The sequence below is a fragment of the Phoxinus phoxinus genome (assembly GCF_949152265.1).
Source record: "Phoxinus phoxinus genome assembly, chromosome: 20".
Classification (NCBI taxonomy): Eukaryota; Metazoa; Chordata; class Actinopteri; order Cypriniformes; family Leuciscidae; genus Phoxinus; species Phoxinus phoxinus.
In genome coordinates this window covers 17,494,749-17,517,529 of record NC_136895.1, presented here as the reverse complement: position 1 = coordinate 17,517,529, position 22,781 = coordinate 17,494,749, and the positions used below count along the sequence as shown (strand labels likewise).

At 33.3% G+C, this 22,781-nt stretch overlaps 3 protein-coding genes across 7 annotated transcripts; 2 read left to right on the top strand and 1 right to left on the bottom strand.

Annotated features, from left to right (window-relative positions):
* The first annotated feature begins 62 nt into the window (after nucleotides 1–62).
* Nucleotides 63–6,465, top strand: ankrd29 (ankyrin repeat domain 29). 2 transcript variants are annotated; one of them, XM_079594144.1, is made up of 10 exons: nucleotides 63–448; nucleotides 1,103–1,213; nucleotides 1,302–1,400; nucleotides 2,698–2,796; nucleotides 2,896–2,994; nucleotides 3,320–3,418; nucleotides 3,525–3,623; nucleotides 4,691–4,786; nucleotides 4,901–4,999; nucleotides 6,144–6,465. In XM_079594144.1, exons 1-10 carry the CDS (start codon nucleotides 437–439, stop codon nucleotides 6,222–6,224), a joined length of 894 nt encoding a protein of 297 aa, XP_079450270.1. In that variant the 5' UTR covers nucleotides 63–436; the 3' UTR covers nucleotides 6,225–6,465. The 2 variants fall into 2 exon arrangements, with proteins under 2 accessions (XP_079450270.1, XP_079450269.1); XM_079594143.1 differs by having other exon boundaries at nucleotides 1,299–1,400.
* A 1,160-nt stretch (nucleotides 6,466–7,625) lies between these two features.
* Nucleotides 7,626–13,902, top strand: LOC306988926 (vacuolar protein sorting-associated protein 4B-like). Its single transcript, XM_079594141.1, has 11 exons — nucleotides 7,626–7,829; nucleotides 8,657–8,768; nucleotides 9,964–10,114; nucleotides 10,199–10,257; nucleotides 10,340–10,459; nucleotides 10,532–10,688; nucleotides 12,209–12,357; nucleotides 12,561–12,642; nucleotides 12,725–12,944; nucleotides 13,021–13,161; nucleotides 13,236–13,902. The coding sequence occupies exons 1-11, from the start codon at nucleotides 7,809–7,811 to the stop codon at nucleotides 13,335–13,337; spliced, it is 1,314 nt and encodes a 437-aa protein (XP_079450267.1). The 5' UTR covers nucleotides 7,626–7,808; the 3' UTR covers nucleotides 13,338–13,902.
* A 449-nt stretch (nucleotides 13,903–14,351) lies between these two features.
* plekhb2 (pleckstrin homology domain containing, family B (evectins) member 2) lies at nucleotides 14,352–21,203 on the bottom strand. 4 transcript variants are annotated; one of them, XM_079593976.1, is made up of 9 exons: nucleotides 21,095–21,201; nucleotides 20,748–20,792; nucleotides 18,231–18,265; nucleotides 17,417–17,569; nucleotides 17,129–17,231; nucleotides 17,005–17,044; nucleotides 16,817–16,903; nucleotides 16,073–16,190; nucleotides 14,352–16,002 (listed from the first exon to the last, which is right to left on the bottom strand). In XM_079593976.1, the coding sequence occupies exons 4-9, from the start codon at nucleotides 17,478–17,480 to the stop codon at nucleotides 15,869–15,871; spliced, it is 546 nt and encodes a 181-aa protein (XP_079450102.1). In that variant the 5' UTR covers nucleotides 17,481–17,569; nucleotides 18,231–18,265; nucleotides 20,748–20,792; nucleotides 21,095–21,201; the 3' UTR covers nucleotides 14,352–15,868. The 4 variants fall into 4 exon arrangements, with proteins under 4 accessions (XP_079450102.1, XP_079450099.1, XP_079450101.1 ...); XM_079593973.1 differs by lacking the exon at nucleotides 18,231–18,265 and having other exon boundaries at nucleotides 21,095–21,203; XM_079593975.1 differs by lacking the exon at nucleotides 18,231–18,265 and having other exon boundaries at nucleotides 14,352–15,999; nucleotides 21,095–21,187.
* Between the last annotated feature and the right edge of the window lie 1,578 nt (nucleotides 21,204–22,781).

The following is a 22,781-nucleotide window of genomic DNA, read 5'->3' as shown; positions in this document are numbered from 1 at the left end:
CGTACAAAAAATTATTCTCGGTTTAATGAGTCAGTTTTGTCAACTGATTCATATGAAAGATCCGACTCATACGAACAATTCATTCAGGAATCGAACACATCTACCGTGTGTGTGTGTGTGTGTGTGTGTGTGTGTGTGTGTGTGTGTGTGTGTGTGAGAGAGAGAGAGCGAGAGAGAGAGCGAGAGAGAGAGAGAGAGAGAGAGAGAGAGAGAGAGAGAGAGAGAGAGAGGTGAATTCGCAGTTGATGCAAAAGCTGCTCGCTCATGTTCGTGCTGGCTCGGTTCCGTGTAACACTCACTGCGGTAAACAAGACCGTTTATCCCCGTTCATTCACTTCTTCACTGACTGGGGATGAATGAGCGCTGCGGACGGACATTATAACGTTAAGGGACACAGCGCAAACCAGCAAGATGAAGCACGAATGAGATTCCTAGGATGTCTTTCAAGGTAAACATGAATATTTACTTGGGTAAAACATTATTTATTTCATCTAAATGTGTCTTAAGATGAATACTAATGAAAGTGTCACCGAATAACGATTTAAGAGTTTTTCTATCAGTCACGGGCGTCTTTATGGCCTTATGACGAGGGTCCGCCCACCCCGCCCTTCCAAAATTCACCATGGTAACCGTAGCTTACGCTAAAATATCGTAATCATATACATTATTTTGGAATCTACTTTGCTGTCATTTTGTTTAACATGTTCATATTATACACTTCTGAATTAAAATATTTTATATCAATGAAATAGAACTGTCAAATCGATTAATCTCATCTATTATAAAAGTTTGTATGTGTGATTTGTGATTTGACAGCACTCCTTTTTAAATAAATGTTTTTAAAAATGTATTTCAAATTCATTTTATTGTTTTTTGATGATATTTTATTCAGCAACATTGCTTTGCTAATGTTGACTAAGGACATGAAAGAGGATTTATGCTGATATTGATTTGGCAGTCCTTCAGTAATATAATAATGAGTAAATAAACTGCATTTAACATCCACCTGAGGTATAATAGTGTGATCTCTTGTATAAATGACGATTGTACGTGTTAGTGTGTTTTGTTTGTGTCTGATTCTGCTTGTTTATGTGTCTGACAGAAGGAGACTCCTCTTGCCAACGCTGTGTTTTGGGCAGCAAGGAAAGGAAACTTGGCTTTGCTTCAGCTGTTGTTGAACAGCGGGCGAGTGGATGTAGACTGCAAAGATGGTGTATGATCGATGAACTACTTCTTTCTTGCATGTTTCACAATGCAATCAGCATTGCCATAGGATAATGCTTTATGATGTGTTTCAGCAGTATGGCACCTCTGCACTGATGGTGGCATCTTACAGCGGGCATTATGAGTGTGTTCGGGAACTCATCCTCCAAGGTGCTGATATTAATCTGCAAAGAGAGGTATGCATCTCCAGCATGCTTACATTGGTATTATAATGGACAATTTTATGTCCTAACTAATTCCGCAATAATATTTCTAGGCTGTTTTTATAATGATTCAAGGGCATGCAGTCTGTGACGGTCTTAATTTAAGTCTCATATTAGTATGAAGATATTATACATCTTCACTTCTTAAGCTACAGGAAAATATCTGAGATCTAATATTATGATATCTGATATCTAAGATTTGATTATGTTGTTAATTTTATTAGATGTTTTTCTTTTAATGTTATTCAATTTAATGTTTTGTTATATTATTATTTTAATTTAATAATATTTTTTTCCAGTTTATTTAGAATTTTATTTTTATTTCTTATAATGTTAATTAATCTAGTGTAATATTTGTTTGTATATTGTTGTATTTTTATTTAATTTGATTTTATTATATTTTTTTATTTAATGTAATTTTATTTTAATCTAAAGTCATATTTATTTATTTAACTTAATTTTATTTAGCTTTGCTTAATTTTTTATTTTATAGATTGTTCATTATATTATATTTATTCATTTTTTATTTATTTAATGTAATGTAATCTTATTGGACTGTTTATTTTATTATTTTATTTATTTTTATGTTTAATTTAATTATATGCTTATATTAATTAAATTATTTTTTGTAATGTTACTTAAATATCATATATTCTTATTTATTTCATTACATTTAATTCCATTTATTTATTTCATCATTTATTAATAATTACGTATTTAGCTTCATATAAAAAATAAAATAAAATGTATAAATATAATACATTTATTATGATAAAAAATTCAAAAAAAATGGAAAAACAAAACTAAATATAAACAAAACATAGTAAAGCGATGAAAAGATTACATTAGATTAAAGGAACATTAATTAAATGAATCATAAAAAATGTATAACATAATAAAATAAACAAACCCATTAGATTAAAACAGCATCCATTTAAAAATAAATGAATAATTAAGCTAATGTAATATTTATATATTTGTGAATGCTGTTTAACCTAATTTTATTTATTTATTGTCTTTGGGTTTTTTTTACATTTGATTTTTCCTCCCTAGCATTTCTGTTGACATCTACCCAGCAATAAGCTGCAGTGAGTGTTATTTTTGTCAGACCTAAACATAGATATATAGATAGAGTGACAGGTTGTTAATAGTGCAGTGATGTGTGGTAATTCTACTCTTCCTCACACGGCTGTGTAAGTGCTGCTGATAATAACATCTGAAGTGCGTTTGTGTGCTGATGATGACGCAGATGATGTCACTGTTCCCCCAGACAGGTTCCACCGCCCTCTTCTTTGCTGCACAACAGGGCCATAATGAAATTGTCAAGCTCCTGTTCGAATTTGGAGCGTCCACTGAGTTTCGAACAAAGGTGCGGTATAGTCTAATATAAGAATTGCAGTATTTGTAGAAGAAAGCTGTGACTTAAAATAAATGTGATCATTCAGAACTGACAGTTTGTGATCTGCAGGATGGCGGCACAGCACTCTCCGCGGCCTGTCAATACGGACACTCCAAAGTGGTGGACACCCTTCTGAAGAACGGCGCCAATGTCCACGACCAGCTCAATGTTAGTCAACACGTCTCTCTCTCCCGTGAGGCTGTTGCTCTTTAAAAGCCGTCGCTGCTCGCGGGATGCATATTTGTGCCAGTTCCTCTCGGGTGTCTGCTGATTCAGTGCTTTAGGAATGGGATAGGAGGACACAGTTTTGATTTTTACATTATAGCCCAAACATTTTAGCAGTTGAATGTCTTGCCAAGAATAGGCTATGTCATATCATATAAGTTCATTTGTATTTTTAATAGGAATTTTAATATAATGTTATTTTAATATCCTCTAAATTCCATTTTTATCTGTCAAACATAATAAATGAAATGAATCTTCTCTGTTTCAGGATGGTGCAACGGCCTTATTTTTGGCTTCCCAAGAGGGTCATGTGACTGTAATACGTCAGCTGATGTCAACTGGGGCGAAAGTCAATCAACCTCGAGAGGTCTGATTTATGATCATGGCTTACGCATTGTAATATCTGTTTTTCATTTGTGGTGTTTGGTATGCTATTATGATTTTCTATGTTGATTGTGTTTTTTGGGGGGCAGGATGGCACAGCTCCGCTCTGGATGGCAGCCCAGATGGGTCATGACGAGGTGGTTAAAGTTTTGCTGCTACGAGGTGCGGACCGTGATGCAGATAGAAAAGTATGTTGAAAACTTGGTTCAATTATTCTCTCTTTTTGCAAAATTCCAGTTTGAAGTAGCTCCATATCTCTACACAAATATTTGTATTTTAATATTTGTTAGGCTATATTTCTTACATTTTTAGCTCAAGTAAATTTTATTTATTATTTCAATGTATTTTATTATTTTATAATTATTGTTGTGTTTTATTATTTAATATAATTTATTACAATTTTATTTAATTAGCCTATTTAATTTAATTGTTTCATATAATTTATGACTATTTGTATTCAATTAACAGGTTTTTTTTAACTGTTTTTTTTTTGTTTAAAGTAATGTTTTTTTATTTAATTCAGTATTTTTTATTTATTTAAATAATAATAATTATTTTTTTATATATTTTTTTAGTATTGGGCAATGATTAATCACAATTAATCGCATCCAAAATAAAAGTTTGTGTTTACATAATAAATGTGTGTGTACTGTGTATAATTATTTTGTATATATAAATACACACACATGCATATATATATATATATATATATATATAAGAAAACTGTTATTTATATATAAAATATTTATATATATATTTATACATAATTTATATTATATGTGTAAATATTTTTTTAAATAAATACATGCATATGTGTGTATTTTTATATACAAAATAATTATACACAGTACACACACATATATTATGTAAACACAACACTGGATGCGATTAATCGCGATTAATCGTTCCCCAGCACCAGTTTTTTATTAATTACTGCTTAATTATTTTTTGTTAATTCAATATCTATTATTATTTTATTGTATTTTACTGTTATTTTTATTCAATTAAATATAATTAAATAAACAACTATTCATACATTTTATTATCTTATTGTCTATTTTTATTTAATTAATTATTATTTTATTAAACTTGTTTTCCACAACATTTTCTTCATATCTCCACCCAAGCTTGAATCAAACAGTTCAGCCAGGTGGAAAGGAAGCTTATTAAAAATGCATGAACTGTTTGACAAATGCCTCATTTGTTCTATTATGCTGAGTCTCACGGCTGTAATGGCTTGTGTTTGTGACTGAAGGATGGCTCCACGGCTCTGTTCAAGGCTGCACACAAAGGATACTGTAACGTCATTGAGGAACTGCTCAAGTTCTCCCCCTCACTTGGCCTTCTGAAGGTACGAGAGACATCATCTGACATCAGTAAAAAGTTTCCTTCTTCCTCCGTTTGGTCTTCAAGCAAATGTCTTTACCCTGCATTTGAACTGTGTGTGTTTTGCTGTGTGATCTAGAACGGTTCTACGGCTCTTCATGCCGCCGTCATGGGCGGGAATCCCAAAACAGTTGCACTGTTGCTGAAGGCAAATGCCGATCCAGCTTTACCCAACAAGGTCAGTTTCAGACGTGTGGATATAAATATTTCAATTAATAAATAATTATGCAAGTTGTCCATGAAAATGAATACTGCAATTTAAATATATGGGGTTGTTTTGAACAATTTAAATAAAGCCTGGGTAGAGATAATGAGAAAATATTGTGAATAATAAAATAAAATAAATAAAATCTTAATATATATATATATATATACTTTTGTTGTTGTTGAGAAATACACTTATTATTTTATATATATTTATAAATGTAAATGTTTTATTGATTTGATTTTATTATCCACAATATTTTCTTCATATCTCTACACAGGCCAGTGTTATTTTAGTTTTTATTTTAGCTTTATTATAGTTTTATTAATATTTTTTATTAGCTTTTATTTTTTATCTTTTTTAATTTTCATGTTAATGTTAGTTTAATTTATCATTTCGTTATGTGTTTTTGTCATTGTATGTTTTTTTCCCTAAAATATTGCAATTTAGTTTTCACTTATTTTTATTTTAGTGGTTCAGCTTATTCCAGTTTATTGTTTATTATATTTATATATTTTTGATAAATAAATAATTGTGTGAATTGTCCGTGCAAATGAATAATTATGCAATTATTTGACCAATTATTTGACATTTGCATGATTCTTGTAGATATAACAGGTGCTTTGTCTAAAATTAATACTTTAACCCCCAGTTTCACAGAGAAGGCTTAAGCTAGTCTCAGACTAAAATGCATGTTTGATCTGTTTTAACAGAAAGTAACTTGCACTGATATATCTTAAAATATGTAATTTATTTGTCTCAAGATGCACATCACATCAGTAATGTTTTTTTTTTAAAGGCATGTTTATAAAAGATACTTAAATGCCCTAATTGAACTAATGCCTCATCCTGGCTTAATCTAATCCCTGTCTGTGAAACCAGGCCAGATATCTCTGGTATTGTTATATTGTTCATATCTAGCACTGCCATCTACTGGTCAGTGTGGTATAGTTTAAGTAGGCCTATTATGAATGTCCTGCAGGGCAGTAGCTAAAAATATGCTAAATGCTGCAGTAATCAAATTCAGGTCATAGTAGATAATGAAAATAGAGGTTTTATCTTGTGCTTTATTGCCACTATTGTACCACGTTCTGATGGAATCACGTTATCTCTACAGAACAATGAACTGCCGGAGGATCTTACGAAGAACGAACGCATCCTCAGAATCCTGCGACTGCCGATGCTGAATGGAAGTTGATAACCGCTGTGTTTGTTTTTATGCCCATGATAAATGAATGCACTACTTCTCAGTCCCAGGAGACTGAACCATCTTTCCAGTCTCGCTCAGTGGATGCTTGAGGCTTCAGATCGACAACACAAATGCACTGAAAAGCAGAATTGCTTATTCTTCATCCTTGAAATGTTATGACATGCTGTATTAATGTCATTGGCTTTTTGTTTTCAGTCTAAAGCATTTATTAAAGGTGCTCTGTGTAATATTTTCTGACTGTACAAAAGCATACAAATACCATACGTTCGCAGATATGTAGGAAACATGCTAAGTTCAAATAGTTGTTTCTTTGAGAAACAATGCTACAGTTATTCTACTTTGAACTGCGAGTTCCGTGTCGAATGTCCGGTTTTGTTTTGGCTTGGCTTGTGTGACTCCGCCCACTGCCAATTTACCCAATAGTATTTCGACACCCCGGGTTTGCCATTTGGCGGAAAACACCGCGATGGAAGCCAGCAAACAAACCAGGTCAGAGATCAAAAATTCCACCCGACCTCAAAAGCCTCGGCAATAAAAACATTGCAGACGTATACATTAGCTGATCAAGTTATAGTGCAGTCTGCAAGGCTTTCTATTGTGAATTACGCTTGTTTCTGTTGTGTGTCCTCAAATCTGGCAACCCGCCTGAGCGACGAGTCTGAGGAGGAGATGGCGGGAAAAAACTCCAATATTTCAACAGCTGTCAATATTGAGTAATGCACCTTTAAATTTGCAGATTTTATAAGAAGCAGCAGTTTATGCTAATTTAAAAAAATGTTTTTAGTAATCTTAGAATGTCTTTTAGCCTGCAAATGTAGCCTATTTTAATTATTAGCATGTTTTCATGAATCAGTGGACAAAAAGTCACAACCAAAAAATGAAATGCTGAAATGCATTTTGGACTTTATTTTATTTACTTTTCAGAAAATCTTGGTGCTTAAATGTTCGCTTTCTTAAGCGTGTTAAACTGTATGTTTCTCAAATCAATAAATGTAAAAGAAAATGTTGCTTTTTAATGTATTTTTTGCTTATTAAAAAAGATTTATTTGATTGCATACACATTTTTTTTTTTAAACATTACTAGCACCATATTTAATTTATTTATTTTTTTGTGTATGAATTGTTGGGTTTTAACAAGTAGTTTTTCTTGCGTGTATATTTATTTTCTGTTGAAATGCATTTTCTTTAAAAATGTCAACCTTGGTGCTTAAATATGTGCTCCCCTGAATTTGAGAAGTGTGGTTGAAATGTTTTTTTTCTCTCTGTTTTTTCTCAAAACAATAAATGCTGCTTTTTAACGTATTTTATAAGGGAGTTAACTAAATTAAATAGGCATATATAGTTTTAGTATTTTTTTTTATTTTTGGTACGTCGCAATGGAGGCGTGTCTGACAGGCGGGAAAGGTGCGGCATGACGCCTGTCACCCGTGACGTCACGGTAAACACTCAATGCGGAAGTGCGCGAGGACGCACAGATTTACCAACACACCGCGATTCTGCATTAGATTCATTTAAAAATGTTTAAACTTGAACCGTAACTAATCATAAGTTAGCCTTCAAAACACGTCAACAATGACGAATGCCAATTTACAGGTAAGAGACTTTACAAGTGGTATGACCGTCATAATAATTGGCCTTCTTGTGTAGGCTATTGTCCATGCTATTTAATGTGTATTTTTTTTTAGCATTTGTAGTCTTTTTTGTTTAGCTCTAGTTAAATTTATGACACAATAGAGTCTAAAATATTCATGGTATTGTTTAGTTTCAGCATATATATTGGTTTGGCAGGTAAATATGCATTTTGTTATTGTTACTTAGGAGGATTGTTTACGTTTTCGATAAATAAGCTAACGTTACATGTATACATACATACATACATGCATAAATGCATAAATGTAAGAAGGTGCTTATTAACTTAATTGCTACATTTGGTACAGGTTTTTTAACTAGTGTCTTGTGTATTCCTCAGCCTGTCCTTAAACTGGTCTAACCAGTTATCCGTACATTACACCAACACCACACTATAACTTAACACGGACAATCCAACAGATTTCAGTTCGAGATTTTAACTACAGGCATTTTTATATTTCACTTTTATGTTATGTTATTGTTTTACTCTGGTCTCAGACTTGAATTTGAACTATATTATTAATTTGAATAAGAAACATCAAGAGAAATATTGAGCAGAATCATTTTATTTCATTTCCAATCAAGCTGTCATTTTATGAATACAATTATGCAAGTGTTGATGTAATGTTAAAAATGACATTTCCACTGCAAAATTATGTTAAATACAATACATAATTTTTTATATGGTGGAAATGACCTGGCCAAAAGTGCCTGTAGTTGATGAAATGTCCGTCTGTGAAACGTTATGAGGCCGGTGACAGGTCTCATCTATCTTTACTTCTGTGCAATAGAAAGCCATTGATTTGGCCAGCAGAGCCTCGGAGGAGGACAAGGCGAAAAACTACGAGGAAGCTCTGCGCCTCTATCAACATTCAATCCAGTATTTTCTTCATGTGGTGAAGTGTACGCTATTTTCAAGCAATTTAAATATATTTATATTTTATGTTTATTTATATTTACTTAAACATTTTATATTTATTGGAAAAAATGGTTAAAATAAATTTAATAAATATATAAATACATTTTAAATTAATAGTATAATAAAATTGTATTATTAGATGTGAATAAAAAATATATATTTTTAATATTAATGTTTAAATGCTAATTATAAATGTATTTCATGAACCAATATATTTTATAAATATTTAATATACATTTAAAACTCTCTATATGTGTGTGTGTGTGTGTATATTAATATATACAGTATATATATATATATATATATATATACATATAAGACTACATATTGGCTCGTGAAATACATTCATTATAATTTAAACATTATTATGATTAAAACAACCATATATATATACACACGCTATTAATATAGTAATTAATATAATATACTATTCATTTAAAGTGTATTTAAATGTTTATTTTATACAAATATTTTTCTGTCCCTCCTTTTTTATTATTATTCATATCTAAAATATTGTGTTTGTTTAATTGCACTTTCATATATCAAATTTCATATCTTACATTTATGAAATTAATTTAATCCAAAAAACGATTAAATTAATTAATTTGAGCGAAAAATACATGAACTAATGAAGGCATGTTTTTTGATGTTTTATTGTGCAGATGATTATGATTGATTTTATAATATTATTTAAATATTAAATAATATTTAAACAATTATTATAAATATATTTCATAACCCAGTATGTTGTCTTATAATAAATGTATATTTGTTTGTATATTTAATATAAAAAATTATGTTTTATTTCATTTTAAATATTGTGTATTTTTATATATTGTCATTTGATCCCTCATTCAATGTGCATTAAATGCAATTTAGTGAGCAAAACATTCATGAACCAATTGTTTTATTTATTTTTGATGTTGTAGATAATTATAATTTATTTATAATATTATTTAAATATTAAATAATATTTCAATTATTATAAATTGATATGTAGTTTTATAATACATGTATATTATTTTATATATTTAAAATGAATTTCACTGTATTTTATTTTTATATGTTGTCATTCAATATATATATAAAATATTTCAATGCCTCAATAAATGCAATCTAGTGAGAAAAATGGCGAGCTACTGATGGCGTGTTTTCTTATGTTGGTGTTTTATGGTGCAGATGACGCTCAAGGGGAAAAGGCCAAGCAGAGCATCAGATTAAAGTGTACCGAGTACCTGGACCGAGCGGAGCAGCTCAAGCAGTACCTGAAGAAGAAAGAGAGCGCGCCGCCCTCCAAACCTGTCAAAGTTCCCCAGTCTGATGAGAAAGGGTGAGACGCTCTACTTCCTGCTGAATCGCCTAATGAACTTCCTGTTTAACAGAGAAAACTAAATGTGACATTCTGTTCTTACAGGACCGACAGTGATGATGGTGGTGATGCAGAGAAGAAGAAATTCAAAAATCAACTCCAGGGTACAACATTTTGTGCTGTACAGACCTATTAAAGTCATAATGGGATCTACAAACAAAAACCTTGTATTTTCAAACTTTACAGGTGCTATTATCATGGAGAAGCCCGACATTAAGTGGGATGATGTTGCTGGTTTGGAAGGAGCCAAGGAGGCCCTTAAAGAAGCGGTCATCCTGCCAATCAAATTCCCTCATCTTTTCACCGGTATGAGGGGTTACATACTGAATGAAATATGCATGGAAGTGTCTGAACTGTTCTAAACATCACTATCCACAGGGAAAAGGACCCCATGGAGAGGGATTCTGCTCTTTGGCCCTCCGGGAACCGGGAAGTCCTACCTGGCCAAAGCAGTGGCTACCGAGGCCAACAACTCCACGTTCTTCTCCATCTCATCATCAGACCTGGTGTCCAAGTGGCTGGGAGAGAGCGAGAAGTAAGTGATCTTCATAAGTTTAACATCTGGCATAATTCATCAGGTTAGTAGGACTTGTAATATATAAATACAATTTAAATTAATATTATATGAATATTCAAATAAATGATTTAATATTATTCATTTATTTGAGAAAATATTGGAAAATTTTGTTTAAATAGTATTATTAAAATATTAACTAATATTTAAATTATTATTATATATGGATTTCTTGAGCCAATTGCAGATTTGCACAAATTTCTATATTTAGTGGATTTAATCATTTAATTTTCTTGCATTTCACAATGTTTTATGTAAACCACAATAAAAATCAACATGATATATAAATATTTTAATATTAAAATATTTCTTGATTTTTATTGTGGTTGTATTGTGACTATAATTTATATTTATTAAAAATGTAATTCACCTTTGGCTAAGCCCCGCCCCCCTTAGTTACTGTTGCTACCTCCGACAACTTCGTCTGGGCTCTGGTTTGGTATCAACATGGCTTATGCTGTGACAGCTCTTCCTGTTGAAATTTTATCAAACTTTTATAACACAGCAAATAAAGTGTCCGATAAAAGTAGGCAAAAGGGGCTGCAGTGTCACTGCGAAGGCTATATTTAAGACATACCGGTGAAACGCAAGCAACAACAAGCCAAATAGACGAGGCAAAATCATAACGGTCACAGTTAAAAAAATGAACCACCGCATATCCTAATCGAGACGGAGGCTGGGACTAACAATATCAAAGAGAAACACTGTTCATGCAAACCTGGGTAGGTCTCTTCACTTCTATAATCGTTATTACAAAGCAAACGGACTACGCGAGTATAAAGTTGTATTTATTAGCAGCGTGTCAACAATATAGGGTAGAGAACCGAAATCATAACCTAAACAGCATATAACTGTCTAACTAGTATAACTTCACAGTAAGGTTATGAAAGCAAAAATAGAGCACACAAAAGTGTGCTTGTTGATCCTTGAGGGGTTTAGCGGACTGTGAGGACATCCACACAGTTTAATCCAAAGACGACTCTTGTCAGTATTTTACTTCGTTTTTTGGGAAGGGAAAAAAAAAGACACCCCCTCCAACCTCTCTGGGAAACGCGTATCTGTGTTACAAATGCCCCAGGCACAACGTTTAACCATATTGTTGATAAAACTACGTCTACCGAGACCAAAAATATGAGACGCCTGTGTTAAAGTCAATGGAGCGCTGTGAAAAAGTGTCGGACCCTCTGTGGGAGCTCGTTCTTGGCTGCGCTGTGATTGGTCAATCTACATTCTAGGGCGTGGCTTAGCCAAAGGCGAATTAGATTTATTATTTTTACATTACATAATTTACTTAATATATATTATATACTTATATATAAATATAATATATTCATATTGTTTATTCATAATCATAAATTTTTTAATGACCATATCAATCTCAATATGGTCTCAGTACGTCTCGTTGTGCATAGATGTCCCGGTGTTTTGATTATATTGATTCCTTCTGCCGTCATTATTAGTAACACTGTTATCGTCTCCAGGTTAGTGAAGAATCTGTTCAGTTTGGCTCGGGAGAACAAGCCTTCAATCATATTCATTGACGAGATCGATTCCTTGTGCGGCTCGAGAAACGAGAACGAGAGCGAAGCGGCCCGCAGGATCAAGACAGAGTTTCTGGTCCAGATGCAAGGTAAGCACAAAGCTAGCGTTAACTTTGTCGCAAGCAAATGTCATCTGGGTCTCATTTGGTAGGGTTATTACTGTTTTGAGATTGTGATGTATTTTTGTTAAAAGAAAATTTCATTGCTGTTTTTTCTCTACTATATACATATATATATATATATTTTAAATGTATTATATAATTGATTATTACCTTAATTTTCCCATTCTCAGGTGTAGGAAACGACAACGAAGGAGTTCTGGTCCTTGGTGCGACCAACATCCCCTGGAGTCTGGATTCTGCGATCAGGAGAAGGTGCGTTATAGAAATCCATACACATTTTGATGGTTTTAAATGTCTTTATTGGCACTTAATGTTTATTATTATATTATTACAGATTTGAAAAGCGCATCTACATCCCTCTCCCTGAGCAGCCCGCTCGCACCTCCATGTTCAAGCTGCACCTCGGCTCCACCCCCAACAGCCTCAACGAAGCGGATTTCATCACTCTGGGGAAGAAGTCCGACGGCTACTCGGGTGCCGACATCAGCATCGTCGTTCGCGACGCCCTCATGCAGCCCATTCGCAAAGTCCAGTCCTCGACTCACTTCAAACAGGTACGAAACGACAATTGCGCGACTGGTAAAGCGGTTGAATCGATACGATTATATCCTTTTGTGTCTGTTTTAACAGGTCAGAGGAAAGGCATGGAACAACCCGGATGATGTCGTGGATGACCTCTTGACGCCCTGCTCTCCAAACGACCCGAACGCAGTCAAGATGACCTGGGTGGACGTGGCGAGCGATAAGCTCCTGGAGCCGATAGTTAGCTTGGTAAGCTCAAGTTTAGTCAAAAATAATGTGTAAAAATCCCAGAGCGGGTTTTGATCTTGTGGTCTGTCTCTCAGGAGGACATGTCCAGGTCACTCGAGAAGACCAAGCCCACCGTGAACGAGGAGGATCTGATAAAGCTGAAGAAGTTCACGGAGGACTTTGGCCAGGAGGGCTGAAATTTTGCATTCTTGTGGCATTTATTTATATTTACCCAATTATGTTTACAAAGCTCTCTCTGCAACTTTTATTTTTCAAACACTTAATTTTGGCATTTTCTGGGGGTGAAACGTTTTTGCGAGCTAAGCTGGCTTTATATTGTCCTGAACATATCCGATTACTGGTTATGATTTTGAGGATGATTAAGCATCAGCAGACATGTGAAACAAATCAAAACTACTAAAGATCTTCTTAAAATAAGAGGTTTGTTACAAATGGCCCCTGATGTTAATACCAAGACTTTTGGGAGACTAAAACAACATTTTGGCTACTTGTGGCTTAATGGCTAGTCACTTTTGTACCTCATTGCTAAAGACCTTTGCGCAAAAACACACAAAAAAAGCAGTTAACAGTAAATTACTAAACTTTGAACCAGAATCAAAGACAACCACAGATCTGTGAAAAGGTGTTTACAAATATGTGAATACATGTTTTGGGTGATCAGACTTGTTTAGATGTCTCCTTTGAAGTTTATTTTTCTACTCTGTATTTCTACTTTCATCTGTAAATAAAATGTGTAAATGACCTCTGATCGTGTGTTTTTCATGTCTTGTTCTGTTTTTACTTTGATCTAATGATTACATACAGCACTTGAAAGAAATGGCAACCAGAAAAATACCAACACTAAACGCCAGGGAGCGCTCTAACACAGTGACGCAGCACAATTCAGGAACGTCATTTGCGTGACCACGTCACTCTTTTAAAGTCACGCTACGTGCACTTAAGCAGTAAACCATGTCCTTTAGCGTTTTTTTTTTTAATTGGCTTTTTTATTGAACGTTGGGGTGTTTTATTATATATTATTAATCTGTGCACATCATCTTTATTATTATTAATTCGAAAAATATAAAAATAATGAATAAAATCTCGATTAAAAAACATTAACGTGCCCAACCCAGTCCCAAAGGGGTGTTTGTATATAATGTAAAATGCATTTGATAATTGATACATAATGAATAAACTGACAAAATAAATCACAGGACATCTTATTTTAATAGTTTATAAATAACACTGATGATTATGTTGGTATATTTTAAAACATAACATTTAAATTGTGTTTTTGAGGTCCAAACAACATAGCAATAAAGGAAAAAACACACATTTGAAATTATATAAGCATATCTCAGATGAAAATGTCATTTTTCCAAATCATTGGTTCATTAAAAGTGTTAAACTGAACCATAACCTGAAATCCATTCTGATAAATCCTGTATAAATTAAACAATTATGATTATTATTACTTATATTATCACGTATACATCTTCATAATTATACCTGCTAGGTAAACACAACAGTCAAATCGATCACATAATTGTGTAAATGTGACGGTAAGTCTAAACAATCACGAGTCGATCCAACTTTTCCCTGAAGTTTCCCTTATCGCATCCCATCACAAGCACTGGGAATAATCATTGTCTGGTTAATTGGAAAGATGTAACATTTTATATTAATTCTTAAGAGAGAAAAAGCTACAAATAGGAGTTAAGACAAAATCAATCAGAAATTTTTCAACCCAAAATTATCTCACAAAGAAAGTGTAAAGTTTCCACAAAAAAGGGGAAAATACACACTTGATATTAACACTGGGAATAAATAAACACAATTAAATGAAGGCCGCCACAAACAAAACAAAGGCAAAGAAAAGGAATAACAACCAGAAAAGGTGCGGTAGAATTAAGGACGCACTCTTTACTCTTTCCTGAATAACATCGCAACTGCCGTCACAGTATTAATAATGCATCATCATTAGTATTATTTTCCTGTCAAATTAGCTTTAAATGAATATTTCACACAAAGATGAAAATTCGGCCATTTTTTACTCGCTCTAAAGTTGCTTGAAACGCACATGATTTTTAATTAAAGATATTAAAACAAAACGTTCAGAAAATATAAAAATGTATATTTAATGTTGAAGAAATTTTGTCAAAGAAGTTTTTTTTAAAGGCTTTCACAAAGAAAAAGAAAAAAAGATCCCGAACCGATTTTTTATTTTTGAGTGAACTATTCCTTTTTTAAACGAGACTATTAATTTTGCAAAATGTTGGCTTTGCAGCGGCAAGCGGCACACTGAAAACAGTTCCACGAACTAACAGAAAACAAAACAGGTTACCCATCATTCATTTCATCAGGGTCTGTTCCATTTCTTCATAGGGCATCATTAGTGTAAGACGACAGACACAATAGACACTGTCTTATTCAAGAGCGGATGACCTTTAAACCTTACTGATTATCCTTATCTCGAGGCTAGCCGCCAATACTTTAGTGTATATCTTTGTAAGTTACAGATTAAATTTGCAAAGCAAACACTTTTTTGGTGCATAATAAGCTTTGGTACAAAGACGAATACAGAAAAGCAAGCAAACGTACCCCCAGCCCGGCTACATTATCAGACCTGCGCGTTACGAGGCGTAAAGGCAAAGTTAAAACAGCACGGGGAACAGTGTCCCGTGCTGTAGGTCAGGAGGGGTTGGGCTGGGTTTACGCAAACACATTAGAATACGGAAAATAGAGAGCCGAGGGCCAATCCCGTCGCGGCGCCGGCCAACATCCCCAAAGCAACATCACCTGTGTCGTCACGACGATCCTGCACTATCATGTGGTTGACGCCGGGTGCATATCCACCTGCTGAAGACAAATAAAGGTCAATCACACTACATAAAGGTCATAGGTCAAAAGCCAATCAACTTCATGTTACCTTGATAATGATAAGGGTAAGCAACTGCGTACTGCTGCCCATCTGCAGAATAGACCATCTGTGTGGCGTACGGCGGAGGATGAGGAACATAACCGCCGTATCCATCAGGATAGAAAACCTAGATCAACAAGAACATAAAATAGGGATGCATGATTTGTCAGTATCATATCAGGTATATAATCTTTTAAATATTATTATTATTGGTATCAGTATACATTTGTGTATGATCATTTCCCTAATGTTTAAATTTAGATTTATTTTAGATTTGTTATACATTTAAATTATTTATATGTTTTATTTGTATTTGTTTTATTTTTGTAATATTTAATCATATTTTAAATGCAATTATAAAATGCGATTAAATCATTATTTTTTTAAATTCCATTATAAACTGATTAAATTATAAAATGTACTTATTTGCTAGTAAAATTGTAAAGTATAACATTTGTTACATTTATTAAATTTAAAGAACAATAATTGTAATTATAATTATCATTTATTTCGACAAAAAAAGTATCGAATTTTAATATTAGCCATAACATGAAAATAATTATTGGAAAACAATTGACATTAGTGTCCTGTTTTCCTCCACTGAACTAGATGAAACTGAAAGCATAATTTTAGGGAGTGTTTTATTGTTTTGTTTTGTTTTTCATTCTGATAACCTGTTTATAGCAGCCAATATACTTTTAAGTGACATAAGCCATTTTCCTTTAAATATCAATGAGAGGATATATTTATTACCTGTGGAGTTGGATTTAATTCAGAATATGGCGGCGGCGCTGATGCTACGGCATCCTCTGCAAAACCGATCTGAGGGGGCGCCACAACCTACAAAACACACCAATGCATGACAGTAAATGCCTCTGTAATCCATCCGAAATATGAAAAATCAAACGTGTGTTTCACTCATTGTGTATATTATAACTCACAGTGTTGAGTCTGGCGTCCTGGAGGGCCATGGTCCAAGCCCTGCGAGAACATACATCGAGTTTCTATTGAGGAATCTCATTGTAAAGCACACATTTTAAAACAATACAGAGAAACTGGACTCACAAAGCATCGTCTGCACTGTCTGCGCAGATGCTGATGATCCGACCGTCCCGGCAGACTATCTGCAGGAGGGAGTCTTTGCTTTTGCCTTCGGGTGGCGTGAGATCTGGTAATAAATAATGGAGGAGGATAAAGAACAACAACACCACATACATCAGAACTTTCAAATGACGACTTATTCACTTTTCACTTTCTGTTGGGCAAATACCTCTCTAGTACATAAAAAGGCACTTTTGAGGTTTTCTCGTGTCCTGCGGTGTAAAAACAGAAGGAAAGACAGATCACACCCACCTCTACAAGCGCTGGAGTTGCGGATGTTGATGCAATCCACCTTCATGTGGATCTCGTCTTCCATGTCCCGCCGCTGCTGGTCATCGTAGAAGACCAGACGTCCGTCTGACCAGAGGTCAAACCAGTTCCTCTTCCAGCGCCGCAAGATGGTGCCTGATAGATGACAGCAGTTAGTCACAGGCTGTATTCATTTATTTCTTTTGTTGCTGTTGTTTTATTTAATTACTTTTTTAAATTATAAAATTTAATACAAAATATTATATTTTTTAAATTATATTATTAAATATTTATGTTTAGATAAAATTATTTTAATACCAAACATTATAAAATAATTAAATATATAAAATGTATTAATATTTAACGTTTACATTTATCATAAATTGTAAATTAATTTAATAAAATAATTTTTTATTATATTATAAAATAAAGTATAAGTTGTAATAAATGTAATACATTTCTTTTCTTTTTTTACATTATATTATACAAATAAAGTATAAGTTGTATTAATTATATGGTATAAATAAATTAAATTATAAAATAATTTAATTATAATTTATTTAGACAAAATAATTTGAATATCAGCCATGTTTTAACGACTTTTTATAATAAAAACATATTTTATTATATTATAAAATAACTTAATGTATCAAATTTATTTATATTTTTATATTATATATTCATTATAAATTAATTAAATTACAAAGTTAAAAAAGATCGTTTGTAATCTGACCGCTATAATTCTACCTAATCACTATCTATAAACAGGACATCTAAACATCAAGTCAACATCTAAAGATAGCTTTAAAACACTTACAAGAATAACAAGATGCAGCCTAGATAGTCAGCTCACTAGGTTTTGAGACACAGTCAAAGGCAAAGTTCAGCTGTTTTTCAACTTCCTTCTAAACAACTCATGCCAAGACAACTTGTCAAGAAGAGGAAGAAACTAGTCGTCCTTTCATATTTCAATAATAACACATCAGAAAATGTTGTAATGCTTGATTTTGTTTAAGAATGAAATGATCTATTCCTCTACGTGCTTGTTTTTTTGAGAACTTGAGAAATACTAAAGTAATGACACCTCCAGTATGCATCGTCGGCACACAAAGCTGCATGTTCTGGGTACCATATTTCGTTAATAACACATCAGAAAATGTTGTAATGCTTGATTTCATTTAAGAATGAAATTATCTATACTTCCACATGCTTGTTTTTTTGAGAACTTGTGAAATATTAAAGTAATGACACCTCCAGTATGCATCGTCGGCACACAAAGCTGCATGGAGAGGCATATTCTGGGTACCATATTTCAATAATAACACATCAGAAAATGTTGTAATGCTTGATTTCATTTAAGAATGAAATTATCTATACTTCCACATGCTTGTTTTTTTAAGAACTTGAGAAATACTAAAGTAATGACACCTCCAGTATGCTTTGTCGGCAAATAAAGGTGCATGTTCTGGGTACCATATTTCGTTAATAACACATCAGAAAATGTTGTAATGCAAGATTTCGTTTAAGAATGAAATGATCTATACCTCCACATGCTTGTTTTTTTGAGAACTTGTGAAATAATAAAGTAATGACACCTCCAGTATGCTTTGTCGGCAAATAAAGGTGCATGTTCTGGGTACCATATTTCGTTAATAACACATCAGAAAATGTTGTAATGCAAGATTTCGTTTAAGAATGAAATGATCTATACCTCCACATGCTTGTTTTTTTGAGAACTTGTGAAATATTAAAGTAATGACACCTCCAGTATGCATCGTCGGCACACAAAGCTGCATGGAGAGGCATATTCTGGGTACCATATTTCAATAATAACACATCAGAAAATGTTGTAATGCTTGATTTTGTTTAAGAATGAAATGATCTATTCCTCTACGTGCTTGTTTTTTTGAGAACTTGTGAAATAATAAAGTAATGACACCTCCAGTATGCTTTGTCGGCAAATAAAGGTGCATGTTCTGGGTACCATATTTCGTTAATAACACATCAGAAAATGTTGTAATGCAAGATTTCGTTTAAGAATGAAATGATCTATACCTCCACATGCTTGTTTTTTTGAGAACTTGTGAAATATTAAAGTAATGACACCTCCAGTATGCATCGTCGGCACACAAAGCTGCATGGAGAGGCATATTCTGGGTACCATATTTCAATAATAACACATCAGAAAATGTTGTAATGCTTGATTTTGTTTAAGAATGAAATGATCTATTCCTCTACGTGCTTGTTTTTTTGAGAACTTGAGAAATACTAAAGTAATGACACCTCCAGTATGCATCGTCGGCACACAAAGCTGCATGTTCTGGGTACCATATTTCGTTAATAACACATCAGAAAATGTTGTAATGCTTGATTTCATTTAAGAATGAAATTATCTATACTTCCACATGCTTGTTTTTTTGAGAACTTGTGAAATAATTAAGTAATGACACCTCCGGTATGCTTCGTCGGCACACAAAGCTGCATGGAGAGGCATGTTCTGGGTACCATATTTCGTTAATAACACATCAGAAAATATTGTAATGCTTGATTTCGTTTAAGAATGAAATTATCTAGACCTCTACGTATATATATATATATATATATATGTATGTATGTGTGTGTGTGTATGTGTGTGTGTGTGTGTGTGTGTGTGTGTGTGTGTGTATATATATATATATATATAAATATATGTATATATAAATATATATATGTATATATATATTCTTATTCATCTATATATATATATAAATGTGTGTGTGTGTGTGTGTGTGTGTGTGTGTGTGTGTGTGTGTGGAAGAAATGGAACTTAAATACAAAATAAGTACTCTGGTTTAATTTACCAGGTAGCTTACACCATTTATAGAGGCAGATAAGATCATATTTTCAGGAATATTTATTTTCACTGTTAAATGAGAAATGCTGCCCGATCCACAGGCTCATAATTCACGTACAACTGTTCCTTTAAGAAATACTGCCAAAAGCATCGAGGGGGAGGGGTTAACTACCATCCAACATTTTTAAGGTGGAACGAATAGTTCGACGAATAAGGAGCTGGCGAAAAAGGAGCTGGAGTCAGCCTCGTCTTTACTGAAGTGAATAAAAACTGAAAACTAAACTGAAAAGCTTTTCAATTCAACCTCCAAGCTTAAACACTTTCCATAATTGATTTATATTTCATGAGTTCCCAGAAGGCTTTAAAATATATAAGTGTAACTTAATATTGTAAATGTATTACAAAACCATCTCAAAATGCACAAATTCGACATTAAAATTATTTAGTTCTGTAGTTATTTGGGGCTTTTTAATGCCATAAAAATGTGGCGTAAACACTCACTCTGTCTGTGCAGCCATCCGCTCTTCACAAACGCCATCCCACTACCTAAATAAATAAAAACAGTACGATTAAAGCCTGCTAAGACCCATTTAGCAATTGAATATTAAACTGAGACTATATACTATATGTAGATATTGCCTCTGTTTTACAGTAAAGATAGTTTAGCGGTTGAACTTCTCCGTCTGTCAGTTTCAGAGTTAGCTTGCGCTCGAGGCGCCGTTATGCTAAACTCGACCATAAACCGACAAAAACAAACATCCTGAGACGTTTTAAAACAACGAAACACGTTCAAAATCTACATTTGTCATATTTATGTTCTATTATATGGATAAAATGAGTAAATCTACCCTCTATCGGTTTGTTGATGTTTGAAGTGTGTGTGCGACTAGCAAAGTGACATCAATAGCATCCTCCTCCTCCTCCTCTCAGCTCAGCTGATGCCTTATGTCACACTGTATCAGATGACCACCAGCACGACTTTTATTAAGTTTCACAGACTCTTATTCACTTTACACAGTTCGTTTTAATGAGGTTTTAGCGTAGAAATCGTTTGTAGGACAAATAACTAATATTCACCACGTAGGGGTCAAAATAGACAGTAGGCTATGAGAAAAAAAAAGACATTCGAGAATTTAGGATTCTAATTTAGGTGCCTTTACGATATATTCTTATTTATAGTCGTATTATTATACATTATATAATATAGGCATATATATATATATATATATATATATATATATTATCATGAATAAAGACTATATTTATTTTAATAAAGTATATTAAATATATTAGCCTACATTACAATTACCTAGGCTACTAAAAGTGTTCGTATTGTTTTTAATATAACCTAATACTAATAATATTGTGTGTGTGCGTGTGTGTGTAATATCATAAATGAAGACTTTAAATGAAACTGTAGTATTAAATATATTATTTTTATCATCATTTTCTTAAATCCATTAAATGTTCCCCTTTTTCTGTCAGTGACAAATAGCCTACGATTGACTCTTTTGTTGCTGTTTTCTTTAAAAATGACAATAAGCTTGCATGAATCCCATAGACATTTAAAATTATATAAATAATAGGTTATAATAACTACCCATTCCAAACCCAATACATGACAATAATTTGAAAGTCCACACATAAACAGTGGATAAACACTACATCACGTTTAAACAAAACAGATCAGATGAAACATGACACCACTAGATGGAGCAGTTTCACTGGAAATTAGGTGCATTTAATGTTCAGGCAAAGAAAAACGTACATTGCTCTAACATTTATACACAAACCCATTGTCTTTTAACTGATAAGAAACCATTTGCATCTGCAGTCATCATGTTACACATCACACTGCATTTGCCAAAGCCTTATCCAGCTCAGTGTTTCCCTCAGTGACCTTTCCCACTGACAGCTTAGTGAATGAGGGTCAAAACGAAATGATACTGAATTACCGAAGCCTCTAAACCCAGAACCCAGTTTACGAACCAAGACTGCCTTTGAACACTTCACATTTGCATTCACACCAACAAATCGAAACACAAACCATTTTGTGATCCAGTTAATAGTTCAGAAATTTACAGTAATATGGTGCAACATTAGTGTTCAGAGAACAGATAGGCCGGATCTAATCCGACTAACCTGTGGACGGTTGTCACTTCCACAGCTGGGATCAGAGCAGGTGACATCACGAGTCGTTGGCACGAGATATATCTAACATGATTTACTCCCCCTTAAGCCATCCTAGGTGTATATGACATTCTTCTTTTAGACGAATAGAATCGGAGTTATATTAAAAAATGTCCTGGCTCTTCCCACCTTTATAATGGCAGTGAATGGTCGTTTCTGTTTTGAAGTGCATCAAAGCGCATCTATCCATGATAAAAGTGCTCCACACTGCTCTGGGGGGGGGGGTTAATAAAGGCTTTCTGAAGCGAAACGATGCGTTCGTGTAAGAAAAATATCCATATTTAAAACTGTATCGACTAAAATTACTAACTTCCGACAGACGGCCGTACGCATCGATTTACAGGA